The sequence below is a fragment of the Mus pahari genome, chromosome 7 (genome assembly GCF_900095145.1).
Source record: "Mus pahari chromosome 7, PAHARI_EIJ_v1.1, whole genome shotgun sequence".
NCBI classification, from domain to species: domain Eukaryota; kingdom Metazoa; phylum Chordata; class Mammalia; order Rodentia; family Muridae; genus Mus; species Mus pahari.
The window spans coordinates 80,288,681-80,307,758 of record NC_034596.1 but is presented as its reverse complement, the minus strand read 5'-3'; the positions used below and the strand labels follow the sequence as shown (position 1 = coordinate 80,307,758).

At 52.2% G+C, this 19,078-nt stretch overlaps 2 protein-coding genes across 3 annotated transcripts in view; one reads left to right on the top strand and one right to left on the bottom strand.

Annotated features, from left to right (window-relative positions):
* The first annotated feature begins 987 nt into the window (after nucleotides 1–987).
* On the top strand, nucleotides 988–16,283 carry Rps6kl1 (ribosomal protein S6 kinase like 1). Of its 2 annotated transcripts, none has more exons than XM_029540621.1 (11): nucleotides 988–1,089; nucleotides 2,375–2,659; nucleotides 4,529–4,653; nucleotides 5,405–5,497; nucleotides 10,829–10,876; nucleotides 11,229–11,361; nucleotides 12,025–12,615; nucleotides 12,953–13,042; nucleotides 13,183–13,265; nucleotides 14,768–14,863; nucleotides 15,129–15,935. In XM_029540621.1, the coding sequence occupies exons 2-11, from the start codon at nucleotides 2,395–2,397 to the stop codon at nucleotides 15,237–15,239; spliced, it is 1,635 nt and encodes a 544-aa protein (XP_029396481.1). In that variant the 5' UTR covers nucleotides 988–1,089; nucleotides 2,375–2,394; the 3' UTR covers nucleotides 15,240–15,935. The 2 variants fall into 2 exon arrangements, with proteins under 2 accessions (XP_029396481.1, XP_021058047.1); XM_021202388.2 differs by having other exon boundaries at nucleotides 1,002–1,089; nucleotides 12,950–13,042; nucleotides 15,129–16,283.
* A 1,128-nt stretch (nucleotides 16,284–17,411) lies between these two features.
* The window catches only part of Dlst (dihydrolipoamide S-succinyltransferase), a 24,114-nt gene continuing 22,447 nt past the window's right edge, over nucleotides 17,412–19,078 (bottom strand). Inside the window, exon 15 of the mRNA XM_021202653.2 lies at nucleotides 17,412–18,885. Within this exon, the coding sequence (XP_021058312.1) occupies nucleotides 18,751–18,885 (135 nt within the window). The 3' untranslated portion in view covers nucleotides 17,412–18,750. The remainder of the gene's footprint in view (nucleotides 18,886–19,078) is intronic.

Genomic DNA, 19,078 nt, shown 5'->3' with positions numbered 1-19,078 from the left:
CCCAAGTGCTGGGATTAAAGGCCTGCGCCACCACGCCCGGGCCCTTAAGATGTTCTGTTAGGGCTGATGAGATGGCCTCATGGTTGGGAAGCACTGGCTGCTTGTCCAGAGGAGTGGGGTTCAATTCCCTGCACCCACATGGTAGCTTAGAACTAACTGCCTGTAAATCCAATTTCAAGGAATCGAACACCTCACATAGACGTATTTGCAAGCGGAACACCAATATACATAAGATAAAAATAAATAACTCAAAATTTAAAAGGTTGTTTTATTTTATTAATAAAGAGATAAATCCGGGGCTGGTGAAGTGGTTTAGTGCATAAGGTGCTGCCATTTGAGCCTGGTGACCTGAGTTTGATCCCCAGAGAAGACAACAGTTCTGGGGGGGGGGGGGNGTGTGAAGGAGGAAGAGGAGTCAGAAGAGACCGGTGTGGAAAAACTACCAGAGACAAGGCCACAGCAAAGTGCATAGTGGCTTCTGATAAGTAAGGGGCTCGGGGTCCTTTGTAACTTTCTTGGGAATACATTTATGACTCCAGGTTAGGATTCGGTGCTGCTCAACTCCGAACCACTGGACTGACCTTAGAGCCCAGGAAGCCCTGGGCAGATTGATCTGTGAAGCCATCGAGGTATCCCTACCATAGGCCCTAGGGCAGAGTACACACCCAACAGAGAAACATTGACTAACTGAAGTAATGAGTGAGGAAAGTCTCTTGGAAGTGCTGTGGTTACTTTTCATTGGCTTAGAGATCTAAGACAGCCACATTCCCTGTGTGACAATAGACCTCTTCTCTCCCCGCTACACTCACGCACCCACATCTTTCCCCACTGACTCCCACTCCCGAGTTCCTGGCCTTGCAAACTCTAGGGCTTTAAGGGCTGTCAGAAGCCAAGGAGGACGATGATTGGAGGTTTATTCTAACGAGTTGAGGATGAGCTCATCCTTAGCCAATGGCTGGCAGGCACCCGGCTAGACGCCCCACCCCCGCCCCCAGGCACCTGCGGAAGGGTGGGAGGCACAGACGGATCCTTGCAGAAGGTGAAGGGACATCGTTGGCGGGAAGGCCCGGAGCTCTGGCACGCGGACAGGTATAGTATTTGGTCTGCTCTTCAGCCATCCTCTCAGGAGAGGAGGAGGAGCCTTGCCCTCTCACTGCCTCAGCCCGACCTCCTTGGACGTTCCCTGTAGTGATGCACCTTGTGTGCCGGGGTCGTGCTTGCGCTGCTTGCTTGACATGTATAGTCTTAGGCACGCGGCTCCGAGAGCTGGACCCGCAACCCGCAGCCCTGCGCGGCCGGCGTCGATGCCCCAGCATAGGCCTCGAAGCTGCCTATCCTGTTGGGCCTGGCCGAGCAGGAAGGCAGCCTTTCTCCATCTCCTGGCCTCATCTTGGTCAAGACTCTCAGCTCCTGGTTGCTCGGATATGTGCGTTTCCTCCCCACCTCTTCCTTTATCCTGCGTCTCTTTCCTTGCCGAGACGGAAAAGATCCAGGGATAAAAGCTACCGCCTGGCTATTTTCCAGGGTACCCGAGACAGTAACGGTGGCTGCTAGATTGCTGTGAGGGACAGGGACCGCGCTGCTGGCTGCTCTCTCTTTGCCCCTTCCCCTCTGGCAGCCGCCACTCTTATCCATTGGGGTCACACATTGTTTGGGGAGGAGTTGCTGTCAGGTCCTTGGGAGGGCGCACAGACCCCTGGACTTCTGGGATAGCCTCCATAGGGCTGGGTCACCCTGACACTCTCACTGAACTCCACAGGAACTGGTATCTAATCTGTCAGTCACCCCATCTCCCAGGGGGGCTTTGATGAGCTCTCTGTTCCCGGCTTGGTGCCTGGGTTGTGGGGGGTGGGGTGGGGTGGGGGGAGGAGTTCCCCACTCAGCTGACTCAGGACCTCTCTGGGTCAAAGGTTTTGTCTGGGGAGAGGTACCCCTGAGCTGAATGAAAGTTCACAAGGAAGGGAGGGAGGAGGGGAGACGCGAGGTGCAAGAGAGGTGAGACCAGAAGCTTTAAGCCAGTGTGTGACTTTGGTATGTTTACTATGTTCTTGATACGGGGCTTGCTCTGTGGGCCCTCCTTAAAGGCAGCTGTGGGTCACAGGTACCTCCAGTTCTCCGTGCTCCATTCATATAACATGGGAAGATATTTGTGGAACTGAATTTGAATGGAAAAGAAAAGAAAGGCCCCCCATCCTGTGTTATTCTATCATTGCCACACTGAGGTAGGACCCAGCTCAAAGACCTCACCTTCGCTCGTCCCTCCAGCCTTTGGATGTGAGCATCAGTCTCTCCAATGTTTAGTGGAGGAAGCTGGAGTACAGGTAGGGGTGTGGCTCCCAACACGTGTCTCCCCTAAAGCGTTTGCTTCTTGCAGGTCACAACAGCAGTGCCACTATGAGCCTGGTAGCCTGTGAATGTCCACCTGGTCCAGGCCTGGAGCCAGAGCCCTGTTCACGGGCACGGTCCCAGGCCTGCATGTACCTGGAACAGATTCGTAACCGGGTAGCCACAGGGACTGCTGACGTGACCAAACATGACTACCTGGTAGATGCAGCTACACAGATCCACCTGGCACTGGAGCGAGATGTCAGCGAAGACTACGAGGCTGCCTTCAACCATTACCAGAATGGCGTGGACGTGCTGCTCCGTGGTGTGCATGGTGAGAGTGGGGATGTGTGCGGACAGAAGGTGGGCAGGAGCGGGCCAGTGAAGGGTCCTTTGTCTCTGTCCATACTAGGACATGGTGTTAACCCTGCCAGAACTCCGTGAAGGACAGAAATGAGGACTTGGATTTGTTAAGGCATTTCCACCTGGCAGACCCCAGTAGGTTTTCACTGTTAACCCATTCAAGTCTCACATTAATAGTTAGAGGTCTATAGGAATTTTTTACATGATCATTATTATCATTATCTGAGATAAGCCTTTCACTGTTGCCCAGGCTAATCTTCCTATCTCAGTCTCCTGACTGCTCAGGCTACAAGTGTGTGCTCTGGGCAAGAACTAATCTTTTTCTTCTTCTTCTTCTTCTTCTTCTTCTTCTTCTTCTTCTTCTTCTTCTTCTTCTTCTTCTTCTTCTTCTTCTTCTTCTCTTCCTCCTCCTCTTCCTCCTCCTCCTCTTCCTCTTCCTCTTCCTCCTCATCCTCCTTTTTAAATTTATTTATTTTATGTATATGAGTACACTGTTGCTGTCCTCAGACACACCAGAAGAGGGCATCAGATCCCATTACAGATGGTTGTGAGCCACCATGTGGTTGTTGGGAATTGAACTCAGGACCTCTGGAAGAACAGTCAGTGCTCTTATCCTCTGAGCCATCTCCCCAGCCCTTCTTTTTGTAATGATTCATTTGTTTATCTGTTTTATGTGCACTGGTGTTTTGCCTGAAAGTATATCTGTGTAAGGGTGTCAGATACCCTGGAACTAAAGTTATGGACCCTTGTGAGCTGCCATGTGGGTGCTGGGAATCGAACCCTGGTCCTCTAGAAGAGCAGGTGCTCTTAACCACCGAACCATCTCTCCAGTGCCAGCAGGAACTCATTTTCCAGGTGAAGAAATTGAGGCATGGAACAGTTGGAGGGTTTGCTCGAGGCTCCACAGCTGCCGAGGGCTACACCGGAAGGTGGGACTGTCTCAGCTCCTGTGGCTTATGTACCTGGCCTGCTGTACCTGCCTAGCCACCGAGCTGGGCTGCACACTGGCCCTCTGGAGATTACACTCCGGGGGGAGGGGCTGACTGACCGGTGGATAAGAAATTATAATCCTGGATGGGAAGAGCAAAGAGGGGCAGGCAAAGGGAGAACAGGGGAGAACTGGGGTCATAGGGACCTAGTAAGGGACATCCAGATGTGAATGCTGACGACCGTATGTGTGTCCAGTAAAGGCCTAGCAGTGTTCCACAGAGAGGGAGGGAGGAAGGGAGGCCCAGGCTTGTGGGCGAGAGGGAAGCGCTGATTGGGGCAGAAGGAGGCATTTCCATGCGAACTCTGAGACTCAAAGGCCTGTGGCAGGCAGGCAGGCAGGCTATGATGACTGGAGTCAACAGGCTCACTGTAGAGGAGACCCTGCCATGCCCGGGCTTCAGGAGTGCCCGAAGCAGTCTTTATCTGCCTAATCTGGTCTCCACCCAGGCATTTTTTTCATACTGGGAGGCAGAGATAGAGGAAGCATTGTCCTTGGTTAGCTTCTCTCTCCTCTTCTGAAGGAAAGGGACATGAAAACCTCCACCTTGCCCCTTCCCAGGATGTGAGAACAGGCAATGAGGTGGTGGGTATCACTGTAAAGAACAGGTGGCTGAGGACGATGGTGGTTCCCCGTTTCCTCACGGACCTCTCTTCTCAGCCCCTGCTCTCACACACAGAGCTGGGGGGGGGGGGTGAACCGGCTAAAGCTGTCTGAGAAATAGGAGCCATGGGTGGTGGTGACAGGCAGACGGGAGTTAACGGAGTTGGCATCTCAGCCACCCGTAAGCCCAGGACAGAGGGTGGAACACAGTCCCAGTGACCACAGATGGCGACCCCTGGTTCCCCACAGTTGACCCCAACAAGGAGAGACGTGAAGCTGTGAAGCTGAAAATTACCAAGTACCTACGGAGGGCAGAGGAAATCTTCAACTGCCACCTGCAGCGGACCCTGGGCAGTGGAGCCAGTCCCAACACGGTGAGGAGAGCGTCCCTGAGGAAGAGAAGGATGCTGGGGAGAGACAGCACCCCCCAACCCTCACTCCCCTCCTGCCCCAGGAGTCTGAGTGTGAGGCAGGGTTGCCCACCCATCCTTCCTCTGTCTCCCACACCCTCACGCCTCATTCAGCCTCACAGAGCCCCTGGCATACGTGACTTAAACACCCACCCCAGTTTGTGTGTGACTCCATGTTCTTCTCACAGGAGTATGCAGGGTCTCCAGATTCTGTTTCTGTTGAGTGGGCACAATGCAGGTATTTGTAATGTCACACACACACACACACATACACCACACACCTTTGTATCTAACACTCATGTCACTTTCCTAACCCAGTGGCCACCTGCACTCTCTATGCCATGCCCCTCCTAGGCCCACTGTGCCCTGTAGCTTGCCTTTCACCAAAGTAGGTTGTCTGCATTTTGAGGCTGAGACTCACGCACGTGTTCCCATCATACACCCTGACAGCATTTGCCTCCCACAGACAAGACTCTTGAGAAGGAGATTCCAAAGCCCCTAGAAGCAGTCCTAATAAGGCTGGGTAGGGACTAAGCAAAAAGCCAGTTGTGTGCCCCCAAACTCGGAATCAAGGGCAGCTTCTTTACTAAGTCTGTCCCTGTGAGGCAGGGTCTGCCTGGACCCCAAGTCCTATCCACTGTGGCCCCCAGTACTCTCCCGACATCCAGAAACGCATCCACAGCCACAGCTGAGGTCTTGTCTCTCTTCTCCGCAGGGCTTCAGCAGCTTGAGGCTCCGGCCCATTCGCACACTGAGCTCTGCTCTGGAGCAGCTGAAGGGATGCAGGGTCGTTGGGATCATCAAGAAGGTGAGCAAGCTCTGGGGTTCGGGAAGGGAAGCAGTCATGTACAGTCGGGGGTGGTGGAGGATGGGGAGGTAGGATAGAATGGAAGGCCTATAGTGCTGCCTGCATCAGAGGGGAGATCAGTCTGCATCGGAGGAGAGAGCAGCCCGGTCCAGTGGTTCCTCTTCTCTCCCAAAATACACCTGTCAGGTTCTACAGAGGAATAGGAGAATGAGAAGAAGCAGACAGCCTGTCTCCTTCTACTCCCAGAGACTGTGGGAGGCGCTAAGCCCAGGGAACAGCCCAGCACTTGCTGCTCTGCCCATTTCCCACAACCCTCCTCCTTACACTCAGTTTGCCTGCCAAGGCTGCAGCCCCGAGTCTCCCTCCCGACACACACAGCTGAGCACTTCTTGTACTGAGAGGTCATTCTCTCCAGCCTGACCCGTGGACATACGCAATTCTTTGAGATGGCGTGAATCGTCCAGGGCTTTGGCAGCTCCGCCCTTTCTCTTCTGGTAGTCCTGCCCTCATCCTGGGCCTATCATGCACCTTTCCCCTTTCCCTTGATCCAGAGTAGTCAAGAAGACAGGAGATACCATCCCAACCCCTATTAAAGTGGAGAAATCTGAGGGACAAAGAGGTTGTGTAAGAGTTGAGCCTCTATGAGATTGCCCTCTGCCTCTAGCCCAGGGCTCCCTAAACAGTTCTAAGAGTCACCCCATGCCCAGCCTGGGGAGACAGACTCTCTAGGGTGGAAACCAAGAGTGTGTAGTTTGAAGCACTGGGCAACTTTGATGGGTCTGGGAGCCCATAGAGAAAAAGAGAGCCGTGTATGCCTCTCAGCCACATAGGAGGGCAAGCGTGCTCTGGGTTTGGCCAGTGAACCGTGGACAAATCCCCTCACATCTCTGAGAACTGGTTTCCTCCCCCCTCAAAGTGGTGATCTGAGAAGGAAATGAAACAGTTTTTGGGAAAGGCCTGGCACATGCTAAGCCACTTGATGCATGGTTGATGGCTCAGAGTGCAAGCGACAGGAGCAGGGAGAGCTGAGTTCCCGTCTCTAGGCCTCGCTCCAGCTGCTTCTCCAGGGTCCCTGGAACAGGCGCCAGTTTCAGGGAAGTTCCAGCCAGCTTCCCATCTGCTGCAGTCCCCCCCATCCCCCCCACCCCCACTGAACTGCACAGTGGCCACAGGCTGACCTTGGCCAAGCACAGCTGCTCTCACAGACAGACTGATTGACACCATATCGCTGAGTGAGACGCCAGGTTTGAAGAGAGGCGCTCTGAACTAAATACGTTTGGGGAAAACACTCAGTGAAAGTTTCCATCCCTGGTACTTTAACTTTAGACAGTCTCAGAGCTTTTGGGGATGTGCATATATAGGAGGAGTCCCCAAGAGGAAATCTGTGACAGAACTCTCTGATTTGTTCAACCCGAGGACATGCGCATGTGCAAGGCGTTTAAACCTCCATGACCTGAGGCCTGTACTGGAATGGGGGAAGGTGGGGGCGGGGTAGGGGTGAGGTGGGGGTGGGGTTGGGGAACATTAAGATGTTTTCCCTTTTCACCCTCTCTCAGATTCTCCCAGCTCCCTCCTGGGGTCTTTCTTTCTCCTCTAGGTTTATGCCCCAGCCAGGGACAGAAATTTCCCCAAATTAGGAAAGGCGTTAGGGCCATTGGTCCCATTCCACAGCTCTGCCCAGGCAGGTCAGGGCAGCAGAGCTCTGCTAGTGCCTGGCCACCCTCAGGCCCAGGAAGGGAGCCAAGGGCTTGCTCAGGACAATCCTGGGCCAGAGAAAGGTGCTGGCTGTGGGGCCCACGGGGCTGCAGAGTGCTGGCAGGGAGCAGTGAAGTAGGCATGTGAGAGACCAGGTAGGCAGTCAGGACACCTGGGAACTTTTGTCGGTGATTGTCCCCACCCTCCTCTGGGCCTCCTTGGAGACTCATGCTCTGAATTGGGCATGAGGAAGAAAAGCCTTTTGAGTTGTTTCTTGTTTTATTTGGCTCAAATACAGGTTTGGGACATTGTTGTTGTTGTTGTTGTTGTTGTTACCAACATTTTCAAATGTGTAGATTTCATATCAAAGTCCACATGTCAAGCTTCTCCTGGAAAACAAAACTCAGATCTTGAGATGTGCAGCTTGCCTTCCCATGTAGCTCTAGGGAAGCAAGGAGGAACTGCCCACTTCAGATGGAGCACTGGCCTTGCCCACGCTCTGTTCCAACTCTGCTCAACTCTATCCTCCCCTCTAAGCCTTTAGGAACCAGTTTGACCCTGGCAGGGTATGGTAGATACCTTTAATCCCAGCACTCTAGAGGCAGAAATAGGCAGATCTCTGTGAGGTTGAGGCCAGCTCGGCCTACATAACAACTACTAGGTCAGTCAGGGCTTATAATAGACTCAAACATCTTTGAAGCTTCGAGCTTGCCTGCTTCAAGAGAGGTTCCACCCAGGATTTAGATTTCCTACTTAAAAATAGGCCTAATCAGGGGCTGGAGAGATGGCTCAGAGGTTAAGAGCACTGGCTGCTCTTCTAAAGGTCCTGAGTTCAATCCCCAGCAACCACATAGTGGCTCACAGCCATCTATAATGAGATCTGGTGCCCTCTTCTGGCTTGCAGGCATACTGTGTATATATAGTTAATTAATTAATTAAAAAAGAAAAAGAGCCAAGCAGTGGTGGCACACACCTTTAATCCCAGCACTTGGGAGGCAGAGGCAGGTGGATTTCTGAGTTTGAGACCAGAGTGAGTTTCAGGATAGCCAGGGCTACACAGAGAAACCCTGTCACCCAGGGTGTCCTTCATGCTGTGCAAACACTCTCCTGACTAAGCTACATCTCCAGCCCCTTAACAATGATCAGAGAGAGAGAGAGAGAGAGAGAGAGAGAGAGAGAGAGAGAGAGAGAGAGAGAGAGACTAAGATCCAACGAGTTGGGTGTTGGAGTCAGGTGTTGGCTATTCTGTCCCCCAGGCCACTTACCAGAAGGAGAGGATGTGTGTGCTTGGTTGGTTGGTTGTATCAATGGGGGAAATGTTCCCTCTGCTAGAAGTATTCTGAGAGAGTGGTGAGTGTAAAACAAAAAAGGAAAAAGGAAAAGAAATCAATTCACTGCCCCACCTAACTTCAGAGTAATTGTTGTTAATGTTTAGGTCTAATTCCTTCCAAAAGAAAATAGGGTATAATATGTTTTGAATACACAGGTTTTTGATGCCATGGGTCCTCTTTAATTTCTGGCTCCCATCCTTGACTGAGTTTTCAGACTGTAAATCAGAGGACTTGGCCAAGGAGGTGGTGGCGGGGAATACCACTTGGGGGAAGGATGGTGGGGAACTAACTGGGGGGAGGGGGCAATACTTATGGGAATCTTTTCCTAAATGACCCCAGTGTTTTCTGCCTCTGTCTTCAAACATTGCACAAGTTTGTTCAGGGAGCCAAGGCCAGCCTGAGTTAGGTCTCTAGCCATTAGAGGGCGACCTCTTGTGGTCAAAAGGGATACTGCTGCTCTAGTGTAGGTGCCCTGGTATAGGAAGGAGGGGTGGGGCAAGCCTAGCCCCTGCTTTTGCTTTACTAGTCATGGAGAAAATAAGGCCCAGCCTGGCAGGCACTTTTACCCCACTCTAGGGTCAGCCTGTCTGTATTCAAATTCTGATGCTACAACTTTTTAGCAGTAGGCACAGTGAAGTAAGCCATTTAAAGCCCTTAGCACAGAGTGAGCAATGTCTGCTTCTGCGACAAAGTCATTGATAATTACCAGGGCTGAGGAGGATTTGACACTTGAAGTCTCTGCTTTTACCACAATGACAGCAGAAAGCATGATCCCCATTTTTAGGCGGCTTAGGGAAAAGGCTCAGTTGGCAAAGAACTTCCTGTGCAAACATGAGGTCCTGAGTTTGATTTCCAGCAACTACGTACAAAGCTAGACATGGTAGGGTGCATGTCTGTAACCCCAATCCTGAGGCGGTAAGCAGGCAGATCCCTGGAGCTTGTTGGCCAGCCAGTCTTGTCGGAGAGGTGAGCTGCTCCAAGCTCAGCAAGAGACTGCCTCAAAAAGCAAGATGAAGAGTGGCTAAGGAAGGAGACACCAGCATCCTCAAGTCTGGCCTCTACACACACACACACACACACACACACACAACTCAGAAACAAGCACAAGGTTCAGAGAAGGTATGTGACTTGGCAAGCACGTAATATCATATTGGCTTTATTAAGGACTTTCCTATTTACAGCCTAACAAACCAATGATATAGCAAAAGTAGACATTTCTAATCCCTCTTTGGTAGTTAAGCAAGTCAGCATGTTTGATCAAGCTCAGGAACCAGGGCCCTTAGCTGGGGGATATAAGTCAGCAACAGAGCTCTAGCCTGGTGTGTAGGAGGCCCAGTACCATTCAAAAAGACCGCAGGACTCTTCCCCTACTTAGGCTTCGGTTTTCACCACTGTCACCACTGTCTAGCAGTGTGGACCCAGCTCCCCACTTACCGAAGCCACCCTGAGAAGGAGACGGCTACTGTCAAAGGACAGGTGACTGGTGTGCACAACCACACCCACTTTATTTCAAAAGAAGTGTAGCAGAGAAATTTCCTGGAGTGTGTCGAGCCTGGAGCCTGCTGCAGGCAGCCCGCCCGATCTGGCGCCACATTCTCAGCCGCCTCAGGCTCTTCACGCATTTGGGTTTTTTTGTTTTGTTTTGTTTTGTTCTGTTTTGAGAAAAGGGCTCACTGTGCAGCCTTGGCTGAACTCACTGAGATCCGCCTGCCTCTACCTCTCTCAATCGTTGCTGGGATTAAAGGCGAGCACTACCTCGCCTAGCCATAGCTTCACCTGTAAGCAAAGTTCGGAAGAATTGACTAACTCCGTGCCACCTTCAATCACTGCTGGGACAATGACCTCTGGGGGAAAGCTTGCAGTTGAAGTGTTGATTTTGGCTGTCCTCCTAGGCCACACAGGGTCTGGCTCATGTAGGCAGGCAGCGGGAGAGATGTTCTCATGAGGGTTATGGCAAACCCGACAGAGGGTACTTAGACCACTTGCCATCCTAGGAAGCATCCATTCCATCCTCGCACTACACAGACCTGTGGGGGCTCCAAGTTGGACAGGATGGTCCCTACCCCTGTGGAGCTCACAACCAGGGGAGACGGGAGGTTAGAAGGTGTGAGAAAGGTCCCCAGAGCGGGAACCCAGAGAGCACGAGACATAGGGTAGGAGTCACAGATGCTGGAGGAAAGGTACCGGGGCTTAGATGTTTGGGTGTAGTAAGGGTAGATCACTAGGACAGAATGGATGTTGGCCTCAGGCCCTGGAACTCCCAGGAACTAACAAGCCTTAACTAGTGCCTCCTGGACTTTGGCAGGTGCAGGTGGTTCAGGACCCGGCAACTGGAGGAACCTTCGTTGTGAAGGCAGGTGCTGCCCGGCTGCTGGCGTGCAGCGATCCTCTTGGAACTTTCTCCGAGCTCTTGAGACCCTTGCCAACCCCACCCCACCCCACCCCTGGAATGTGCGTATGAGGTCCATGCTTCCTCCAAAGCCCAACTCTGCCAATTCTTCTGAGCGTTGCCCAAGGTCCAAGACCGACACGCACGCAGTGTCTCATCCTTGGACACGGATTCCATGGGATTACAGGGGTGAGGGCTGGACCAGGGACTGGTGGAAATAGATGCTACTTATCCTGGCTCCCAATTCATATCCTAGTGCCCTGAAGCCAGAGCGTGGGCAGTATCAACTCATTTACATATCCTGTCCCCTCCCCAGAGCCTCCCCAGGTGTCACATGGTGAGCCGGGAGCGACTGACGATCATCCCGCATGGCGTCCCCTACATGACGAAATTGTTGCGATACTTCGTGAGCGAGGACTCCATCTTCCTGCACCTGGAGCATGTGCAAGGTGAGGGCCCATCAGTTCCGTCCGCCGAGCTTTGGGGTCTCACCGTTCTCCCCAACTCTGAGCTCTAAGGAGGACTATGGCTTGCGTCACACGTGGGGCACAGACAGGGAGCCTAGAGTTTCTGAAAGCTGAGGGCGGAGCCGGGCTGCTGTGGAGCTCTGTATGGTGCCGAGGGAGCAGGGGACATCCCCGGGAGGATGTCCCCACCCTAGGCAGGTGAAGGGGGACATTTATTCAGCTGTCTTCTTTGTTACCATTTCCTCTAGTCTTGGCTTTCCTGGTCAGTGCCCATTCCTGAATGGCCACATGGCACGGCTGGTGACTAAAACTGTAAAGATGGGAACTGAGCCACGCAGCAGATACTTAGTGATTCTAAAATGTGAGGCACGTCCTTGGGTCGTGATGCGGCCACTGTAAATCCATGCGTGGCCTTTACCTTTTGTGAAGAGGAAGTGTAACGTGTTGAACACTGGTGTTCAAACAAACACACTCAATCCAAGTTCACCAACAATCGGGTGCGAAGGCTGTGAAGCTGAACTCCCCGGAAGTTGGTCAGAGCAGAGGCAGAGGGGGCATGGTGAAATGGAGGGAAGGCAGGATGGGGCCTGGGTCTATGTCTGAGCTCTTCTTTCTTCCTACACTCTCGATCCCTCTTTGGTCCAGGAGGCACCCTTTGGTCACATCTACTCTCCCAGGCCCATTTTCAATACTCTGGGCTCAACTCTGGCTCTGCTCAGGAGAAGTCACAAACCCAACTCAACACATGCCTTAGTCTCATGACCCCAGCAGAGCTCGCACCAGGCCACAGCTTGAGGCAGGACAGAAACCCAGTGGAGCCTCCACGGACTTCCCAGAGCCTTCTCCCAGCCCTCCAGCTTCAGAAAGAGGCCGATGCTGAACCTTCATCCAGGCCCAGTGCTATCTGCTCTTCAGATCCCACAGAGGACCTGTGTGGCCACTCGCACAGTCAAGTCAGGCGAGCTGGCCAGAGTTCCAACCCAGCACCCACGCAGAGGTTCCACTGGGTACGAGAAGGGGCTGACCGGGTGCTAGGAGCCTATGGCCGAGGCAGGGGTCGGAACCCCCCATCAGCAAACAGGGCCAGCCTGGGGTGCGGAAGAGCTGCCTGGAGCCTGAGGGAGGGACAGGTGAAGCAGTGGGCAGCTGAGATGCTGCTGGCGCTGGAGGCGCTGCATCAGCAGGGGGTGCTGTGCCGGGACCTCAACCCACAGAACCTGCTCCTGGACCAGGCAGGTAAGAGCCCCAGTCTCCCTCCCTACTCCAACCCGGAGCCCAGAGTCAACAGAAGCCCCAAGATTATAAAGCTACATGCTGTTTCTCCCCCTCCCCTTCCTTCATCTGTTCCTTTAGAGAAGGCATGAACCTGGGGTTCCGTGGCAGCTTCAGAAACATCCCTGGGCCCTGGGCAGCAAGGGGCCACACCCTTAGGGAGACTCCACCTTGGATGACCTTTGGCCCCTGACATGATTGTATTGGGGGAAGCCTTGGGACCGCCTGGGGATTCCTGGTGCTCAGTGATGCTACTTTCAACCTTTGTCCCACGGTTCCTTCCTGCACACGGGACAAGAAGGTCACATCCAACTCACGTATTTTGGCCAGTGGTCAGAAGTGGAGCCGCGGTGCAGCCAGGAGGCTGTGGACTGCCTGTACAGTGCTCCAGGCAAGAAGGGAGTTGGGGAGAGGTGTCTAGATCTCGGCTGCCTTTGCATGGGTTTAAGACGGGATGGGCAGCAGGTGCTAGAATGAGAACAGAAAGGGCCCTTCCGTGGGGTGAGCATGTGTGTGTTCTTGTTCTCGCAGAGGTTGGGGGCATTTCTGAGCTGACTGAAGCCTGTGACTGGTGGAGCTATGGGTCACTTCTGTATGAATTGCTCACAGGAATGGTGAGTAGCTGGACAGGGAGGGTACAGAGTCCTGGTGGGGACCATTGGGTTTAGGCTAAGCAGAGCCTTAGGCAGCCAGCCAGGGTTACCTGGTTCTCCATGCCTGACCATTGGGATGGGTGCCCTTCCACCCATCAGACCACCGGCAATAGAACTCCAACCACATGAGGGCCTGTGACTAAGGAGACTTGTCGGCTTCTATGAATTATGTGAGTTGGCATAACCAGAGGTTTATGGACGAGCATGTCTGGCCTGAGGTTTGGAGAAGTAGCAACTTTTCCCTGGAAGGTCTCTGGATTATAACCTAAATCTTTTGTCTACTATCCAGTCCCCCTTACCCTTCAAGGCTATAACCCCTAGCCCTCAATCTGAGATGGGAGAAGGCTCCTCCATACAAGTCAGCTGTTGCCTCCTCAGCCCAGCAGACCAAGCCCACTTGTGGGCTGGGCAGGGGCTCCATTGGTAAAGTGCCTGCTGCTCCAGCATGAAAACTCAAGTCTGAGCCCCAACACCCAAGCAAAAGTCAAGTGTGATGATGCAATCTGTAAACTAATACGGGGTCTGGAAGAGACAGCAGGATCCCCAGAGCTTGCTGGTCAGCTAGTCAGGTTCAGGGAGACCCTCCACATACAGACACATAGACACACATCCATATACATCCATATACACACATTCATACACATACATGCACACACATACATATACATACATACATACGCACACATACACACACATACATGCATACACATACATATACACATACATATACATACATACATATACACACATACATAAACATACACACACACACACCCCACCCACTTGACCAGGCTTTACCCTCTGTACTCCACTCAGATGAGCTCAGAATGACATGTAGGGCCAGTCTGGTTGGGAAGCAAGGGAGAAGACAAACTACATTTGAGCAGGCAACAGTTTGAGTGGCACCAGAAGACTACAGTGTGAGTGACCTAAAGGCCAGACCTGATGTGCCTATGTTGGTCACAACTCAGGGTCTCTGAAAACCGTTCATTAAAAAAAGTACCCTAAGCCCCACATGGCTCTCCTGCCTCTCTTCTTGCAGCTCATCCTATCTCAACATACTTCTGCTGGCCATCACATTCCTGCCTTGGCCTCAACGGCTGCATGGCAGGCCTGCCATTGCATATGTAGTTTTTGGAGACTTAAGAAAAAAAAAAAAAAAAGTCTAGTGTTCCCAATAGTGTCTACTGTATAAAGACAATGGCTCTAAAAAGTTGCAGGTTCTAACTCCAGTGCTAACCCGTCTCCATTTTTCCCTGAGCCAGCTTCTTTGATGTTTGGGGTCTAGCTCGGTCTGAGTCATTAGTAGATCCTAGTAAAAGGCAGTTCTCAAGATATTCCTCCTGGACTGTGACGTGTGTGTGTGTGTGTGTGTGTGTGTGTGTGTGTGTGTGTGTAAGTTTTGGCTGCCTAAGATGTAAGCTTCCCCAGGATGGTCTCTCCTTGTGTCCCCCACTCTCCAGGCACTGTCCCAGAGCCACCCTTCAGGATTCCAGGCCCACACTCAACTCCAGCTGCCTGAGTGGCTTAGCCGCCCAGCTGCTTCTCTGTTGACCGAGGTGAGAGGTTCTCGCTGCCGATGGTTTATTGGTATATGGGTGGAGGGGGGTGAAAGGAACCGCCTGAACATGTTAATTCAAGTGCTGGATCGCATAAATGCTTGTGCTTGCTACCCCTAAAGCCATGGGGAGGGGCTTACTGACTGGGCTAGCAAGGAAAGAACACCTTAGAGATTTTGGTGATAGTAGCCCCAGGAGGGTGATGTCTCCTCCCTCTAGGATGGGGAAGGGCTGCAGAGTGCTGATTGACTCTCCCCCCCCACAGCTGCTGCAGTTCGAGCCCCAGCGGCGCCTAGGAGCTGGAGGTGGTGGCACCAGCAGACTCAAGTCCCATCCCTTTTTCAGTACTATCCAGTGGAGCCGGCTAATGGGGTAGGAGGCAGGGAATGGACAGGGGCTGGCACAGTTCTCTTGACTGTCTACCAGCTGGGCTGGCCCCTCCCCTCAGTGGACCTTAGGGGAAGCACGTGGGGCAGCAGCCACTTTTCTGCTCACAACCTGCTTGGGCCTCAGACTGGTGAAGCTGCTGCAAGGGCAGAGAGGTGCACCCCGCCGAGCAACAGCTGACCACACAGCTTGGACCTTTAGCTGGGACCAGCATCTTCAAGGGTGCCTTCTGTTGCTCTAGTTCCAAACTGCTCAACACCTACTGAGCCAACTGACTAATCTGGGGACACTGCCATTTGTACACCACGTAGGGCATCTCTGGAGACATCTCAGGACACTGAACCTCTGGCTTAGTAGACCAGGACTGTCCTGTGTCCACTTTAGTCATGCAACCAGTGCGCTGCTACAACCAGATGCCATTCCTACAGAGGTCTGGGTGCTGGGAAGGTCTGTAGGGTGAAGTGGGGAGAGGTGGGGCACAGTATGATCCACTCGCCACTCCTGACCCCTAAACTTCTGATTTCTGACTTTGGAGAATAAAATCAAGGCAAAGAGAAGCCAGTGGGATTAAGAGCGGGATAAGATGCGGTTGTACCACTTAAGACAGAGTTTGAAAACAGAATAAAGCGCTTTATTCTCTGGCTGGCTCTCCTGTGTCAGAAGAGCTTGCTCCACAGGACCAGCAGTCAGTTCTTCTCAGGTGTTGGTTGTTTTCCACTCTGCATTTTGGTATGAGCTTCTATTCAACTCACTGCCTGCTGACTTTTAGAATGAGATACCAAAGAACATATGGACCAATTTTACCCAGTGCCTTCAGAAAGGTATTTCTGGTCTCTGAAGTAAGTGGTATCTCCAAAGACAGCCCCCTCCCTAGGTCCAAGGGCTTGCCTCAAGACAACCCAGTTGCTGGGGTGTGGTACATACAACAAATTTCACTTGACCAATCCCCGGGCCGTGTGTGCGTGTGTCCCTATGTATGTGCTGGTCCTCCAAGTGCCTGGGGTTTGTCTACCCTCCAATAAAGCCTATTCTTTCTGTGGCATCTTTGCATCATTAATATAGTGCAAGTGGCCTGGAAGGAGCAGCCCGAGGAACAGCCTCAGAAAAAGGGAGGAAGGCGAGGAGACAGAGACCTGAGCCAGTCATGGTGCCTGAGGAACATATAATCTACCTCAGCTCATGGACGATTCTCCTGAGAAAACAGGGGATCTTGAGAGGTTAACTTAGAACCTTCTAGAGCTGGCTCACAAGTGTAAGTTCTGTGGTAACCCACAATGCCAGATACCCTCGACCACTGCTTTATGGAGTACAGGTCACTTCCTGGCTTACCCAGCCACTACACTGCACATCTGGTACTGTCGAGCCATCAGTTTGGAATACCATGGTCCCAGTTCTGAGAGGCCTTATGGATGGCCTTTCAATAAAACAGAACAGCTACTCCAGAAGTTTAGTGGAAAAATTTAAAACTTGCAGCATATCAAACACTAGACCCGATACATAATTCACTGAACTCACCCACCAGCTACAATTGCTCAAGGACCCTACTTCTTCCTGGGACAGGCCACCAGAGGGAGGACCTCACTGCAGACAAGGCTCTGTTGAAGCCTCTACTCCACCATGCCTATCCATTGGGGTCATCCTGGGTTGGTGACCAACCCTGTCCTGTCCATTGCCCCTCGCACACTCCTGCTCCTAGAAGATGGCCCTCACCGTTCATAACCAGACATGTGCTTATAATGATGCACATGTGGCAACCAAGTCCAAACGGTACTAGGAGTATTCATGCCTCCCCACTCTATCTCGGAAATGATGCAAGCCCTTCAAAGGTGGTGTTTTGAAGGGGATTCACATAGGTGGGAGCCTCAGTTTCTCCTCGAGAATTGACTTGTCAGGGACATAGGGCTCCCTGAAAGGAACCCAGGGCGCTGAGACATCAGTGGGCTCCCCTGGCTGACTGTTAAAGCAATATGCCTAAAGTATGGGATGGGCGCCTGGTATGCTGCTCAGAGAAAAGAATATACAAAGATCCCGAGTTCTACCAGTAGTACCCCCAAGACAGCCAACTCAGGAGGAAGTAGCTTTCAGTGATAATGACATTGTGGTTGCCATTGTGATGGGGGCTGTAGAGCCTCAAGGGTCAAAAGGAGCACAGACCCTGGAGCCCTGTTTGAGAACATTTGCCCTTTAATTTTCATTCAAAATCAGTCTCTTTAAATATTTTAGTTACAAGTTCTGAATGGTGTAGATGTAGTAGCAGATGCTGCAGGCACTCAATACTGACCTCTTCCCCTCCCCCCAGCTTGTCTTGGATTACAAGAAAAAAGGGCATTCAGCACTAATGGCCCGTGTCACCTGTCAGCAGGCTCAGGCTCAGTGCAGGATACAAGGCCTAGGAGCGTTCATAACCAGTTAAGCATTTTATCATACTTCAAGAATATTCCAACTGCACCTGCACCTGAAGAGCGAACTTAGAGATGACATCTCTTCGCTGTTCTAACTCCTGAGGCTGGTTCCCACCACAGTCCATCCTCCCCCCTGTCTCTGTGTCCTGCACCAGAGGCAACAAGACCTTGCTCCCCACACGCCACATCCCAGGAAGGGAGAGCACAGCCTCTTCCCAGCACATGCTCACACCACCTTGGATCTAAAGCTCTCATCAGCCTGATCTGGTGAGAACAGCCCTTTCGCCGGGCTGCCCCACTGCCATGATGTGCTCAAATCTGCTTTAAGTGAGAACGGTGTTCTAGAACGATTCCTAGAAGCTGGAGAGGGTTGGTATGGTGACAGTTGTACGTAATTATGCCAAAATGCCTCTTCCCAGTGCCAGCATACAATGGAGCCCTTGAGGGCGAGCCAGGGATCAACTCTCACCTGTGACCATAACAAATAACCTCAGGGGATGCTGTACAATTCTGCCTATCCCCAAACGGCCCAGCCTGGGCTTTCTGGAAGAGGTAGAGAGGCACCTTGAAGCCACTGACAGACAGGTCAGAACGGCGGGTTTAAAAAGCAAAGCAGCACCCCTGCCTGTGGCCAATACCTCCACACAGGTGGCAGGCGGCAAGTCCGAGTGTGCACAACTGGGATGGAGGCAAAGCATCCCCCTAGGCATCTCTGGAGAGCACTTTCCAAAGATGGAAACTCAAATCACATGGTCCCTGGTGGCATCCCTATGGTATACTGTTACTGGAGAAAAGCAAAACTGCCTTTGTAGAGGACTGGAATAAAGGCAGGGACATTAATGAGCATCCATTAAGGCTCTCACTCTCTCTCAGGTCCAAGATAGCAGAAGGTAGGAGTCACAGGGAGAGAGGAAGAGCCTAGAAGGAACACTAAGAACAGACTTGTGAATGCTGGTTACATCGTGCCCTGACTTCCATGCTTGAGGCCAACAGTATGTGCCTGCCTGTCATCAGGCTAACCTGGGACTGATGAGGGTACAGGGAGAAGACTGGTTTTCAGTTCCTGCATGATCAATAGGTAGGGTGTGTGGCTTCCTCCTAAAGATCTAGGAGGAGGACTCTTGGATCTTCTACTGCTGCCTTGATTTTTCGGAGGAAAGTCACAGCCTCTCTGCCATCGATCAGCCGGTGGTCATAGGTCAGGGCTACATACATCATAGGTCGAACTTCCACCTGCAGAGAGGAGAGGGCAACAGATCCGTATCCAGCAGATCAGAGTCAAACCCTGCTGAGGGAAAGCGGCGAGAACACAAGGCCCATCCATCCCAATGTTTCTACTTGCAACAGCTTTCCTCCCACTGCTGCCTCTGGACAACTTAGCTTTTGAGCAAAGCTCTGAGATTTAGAACCAAAGTTTTTTTTTTTT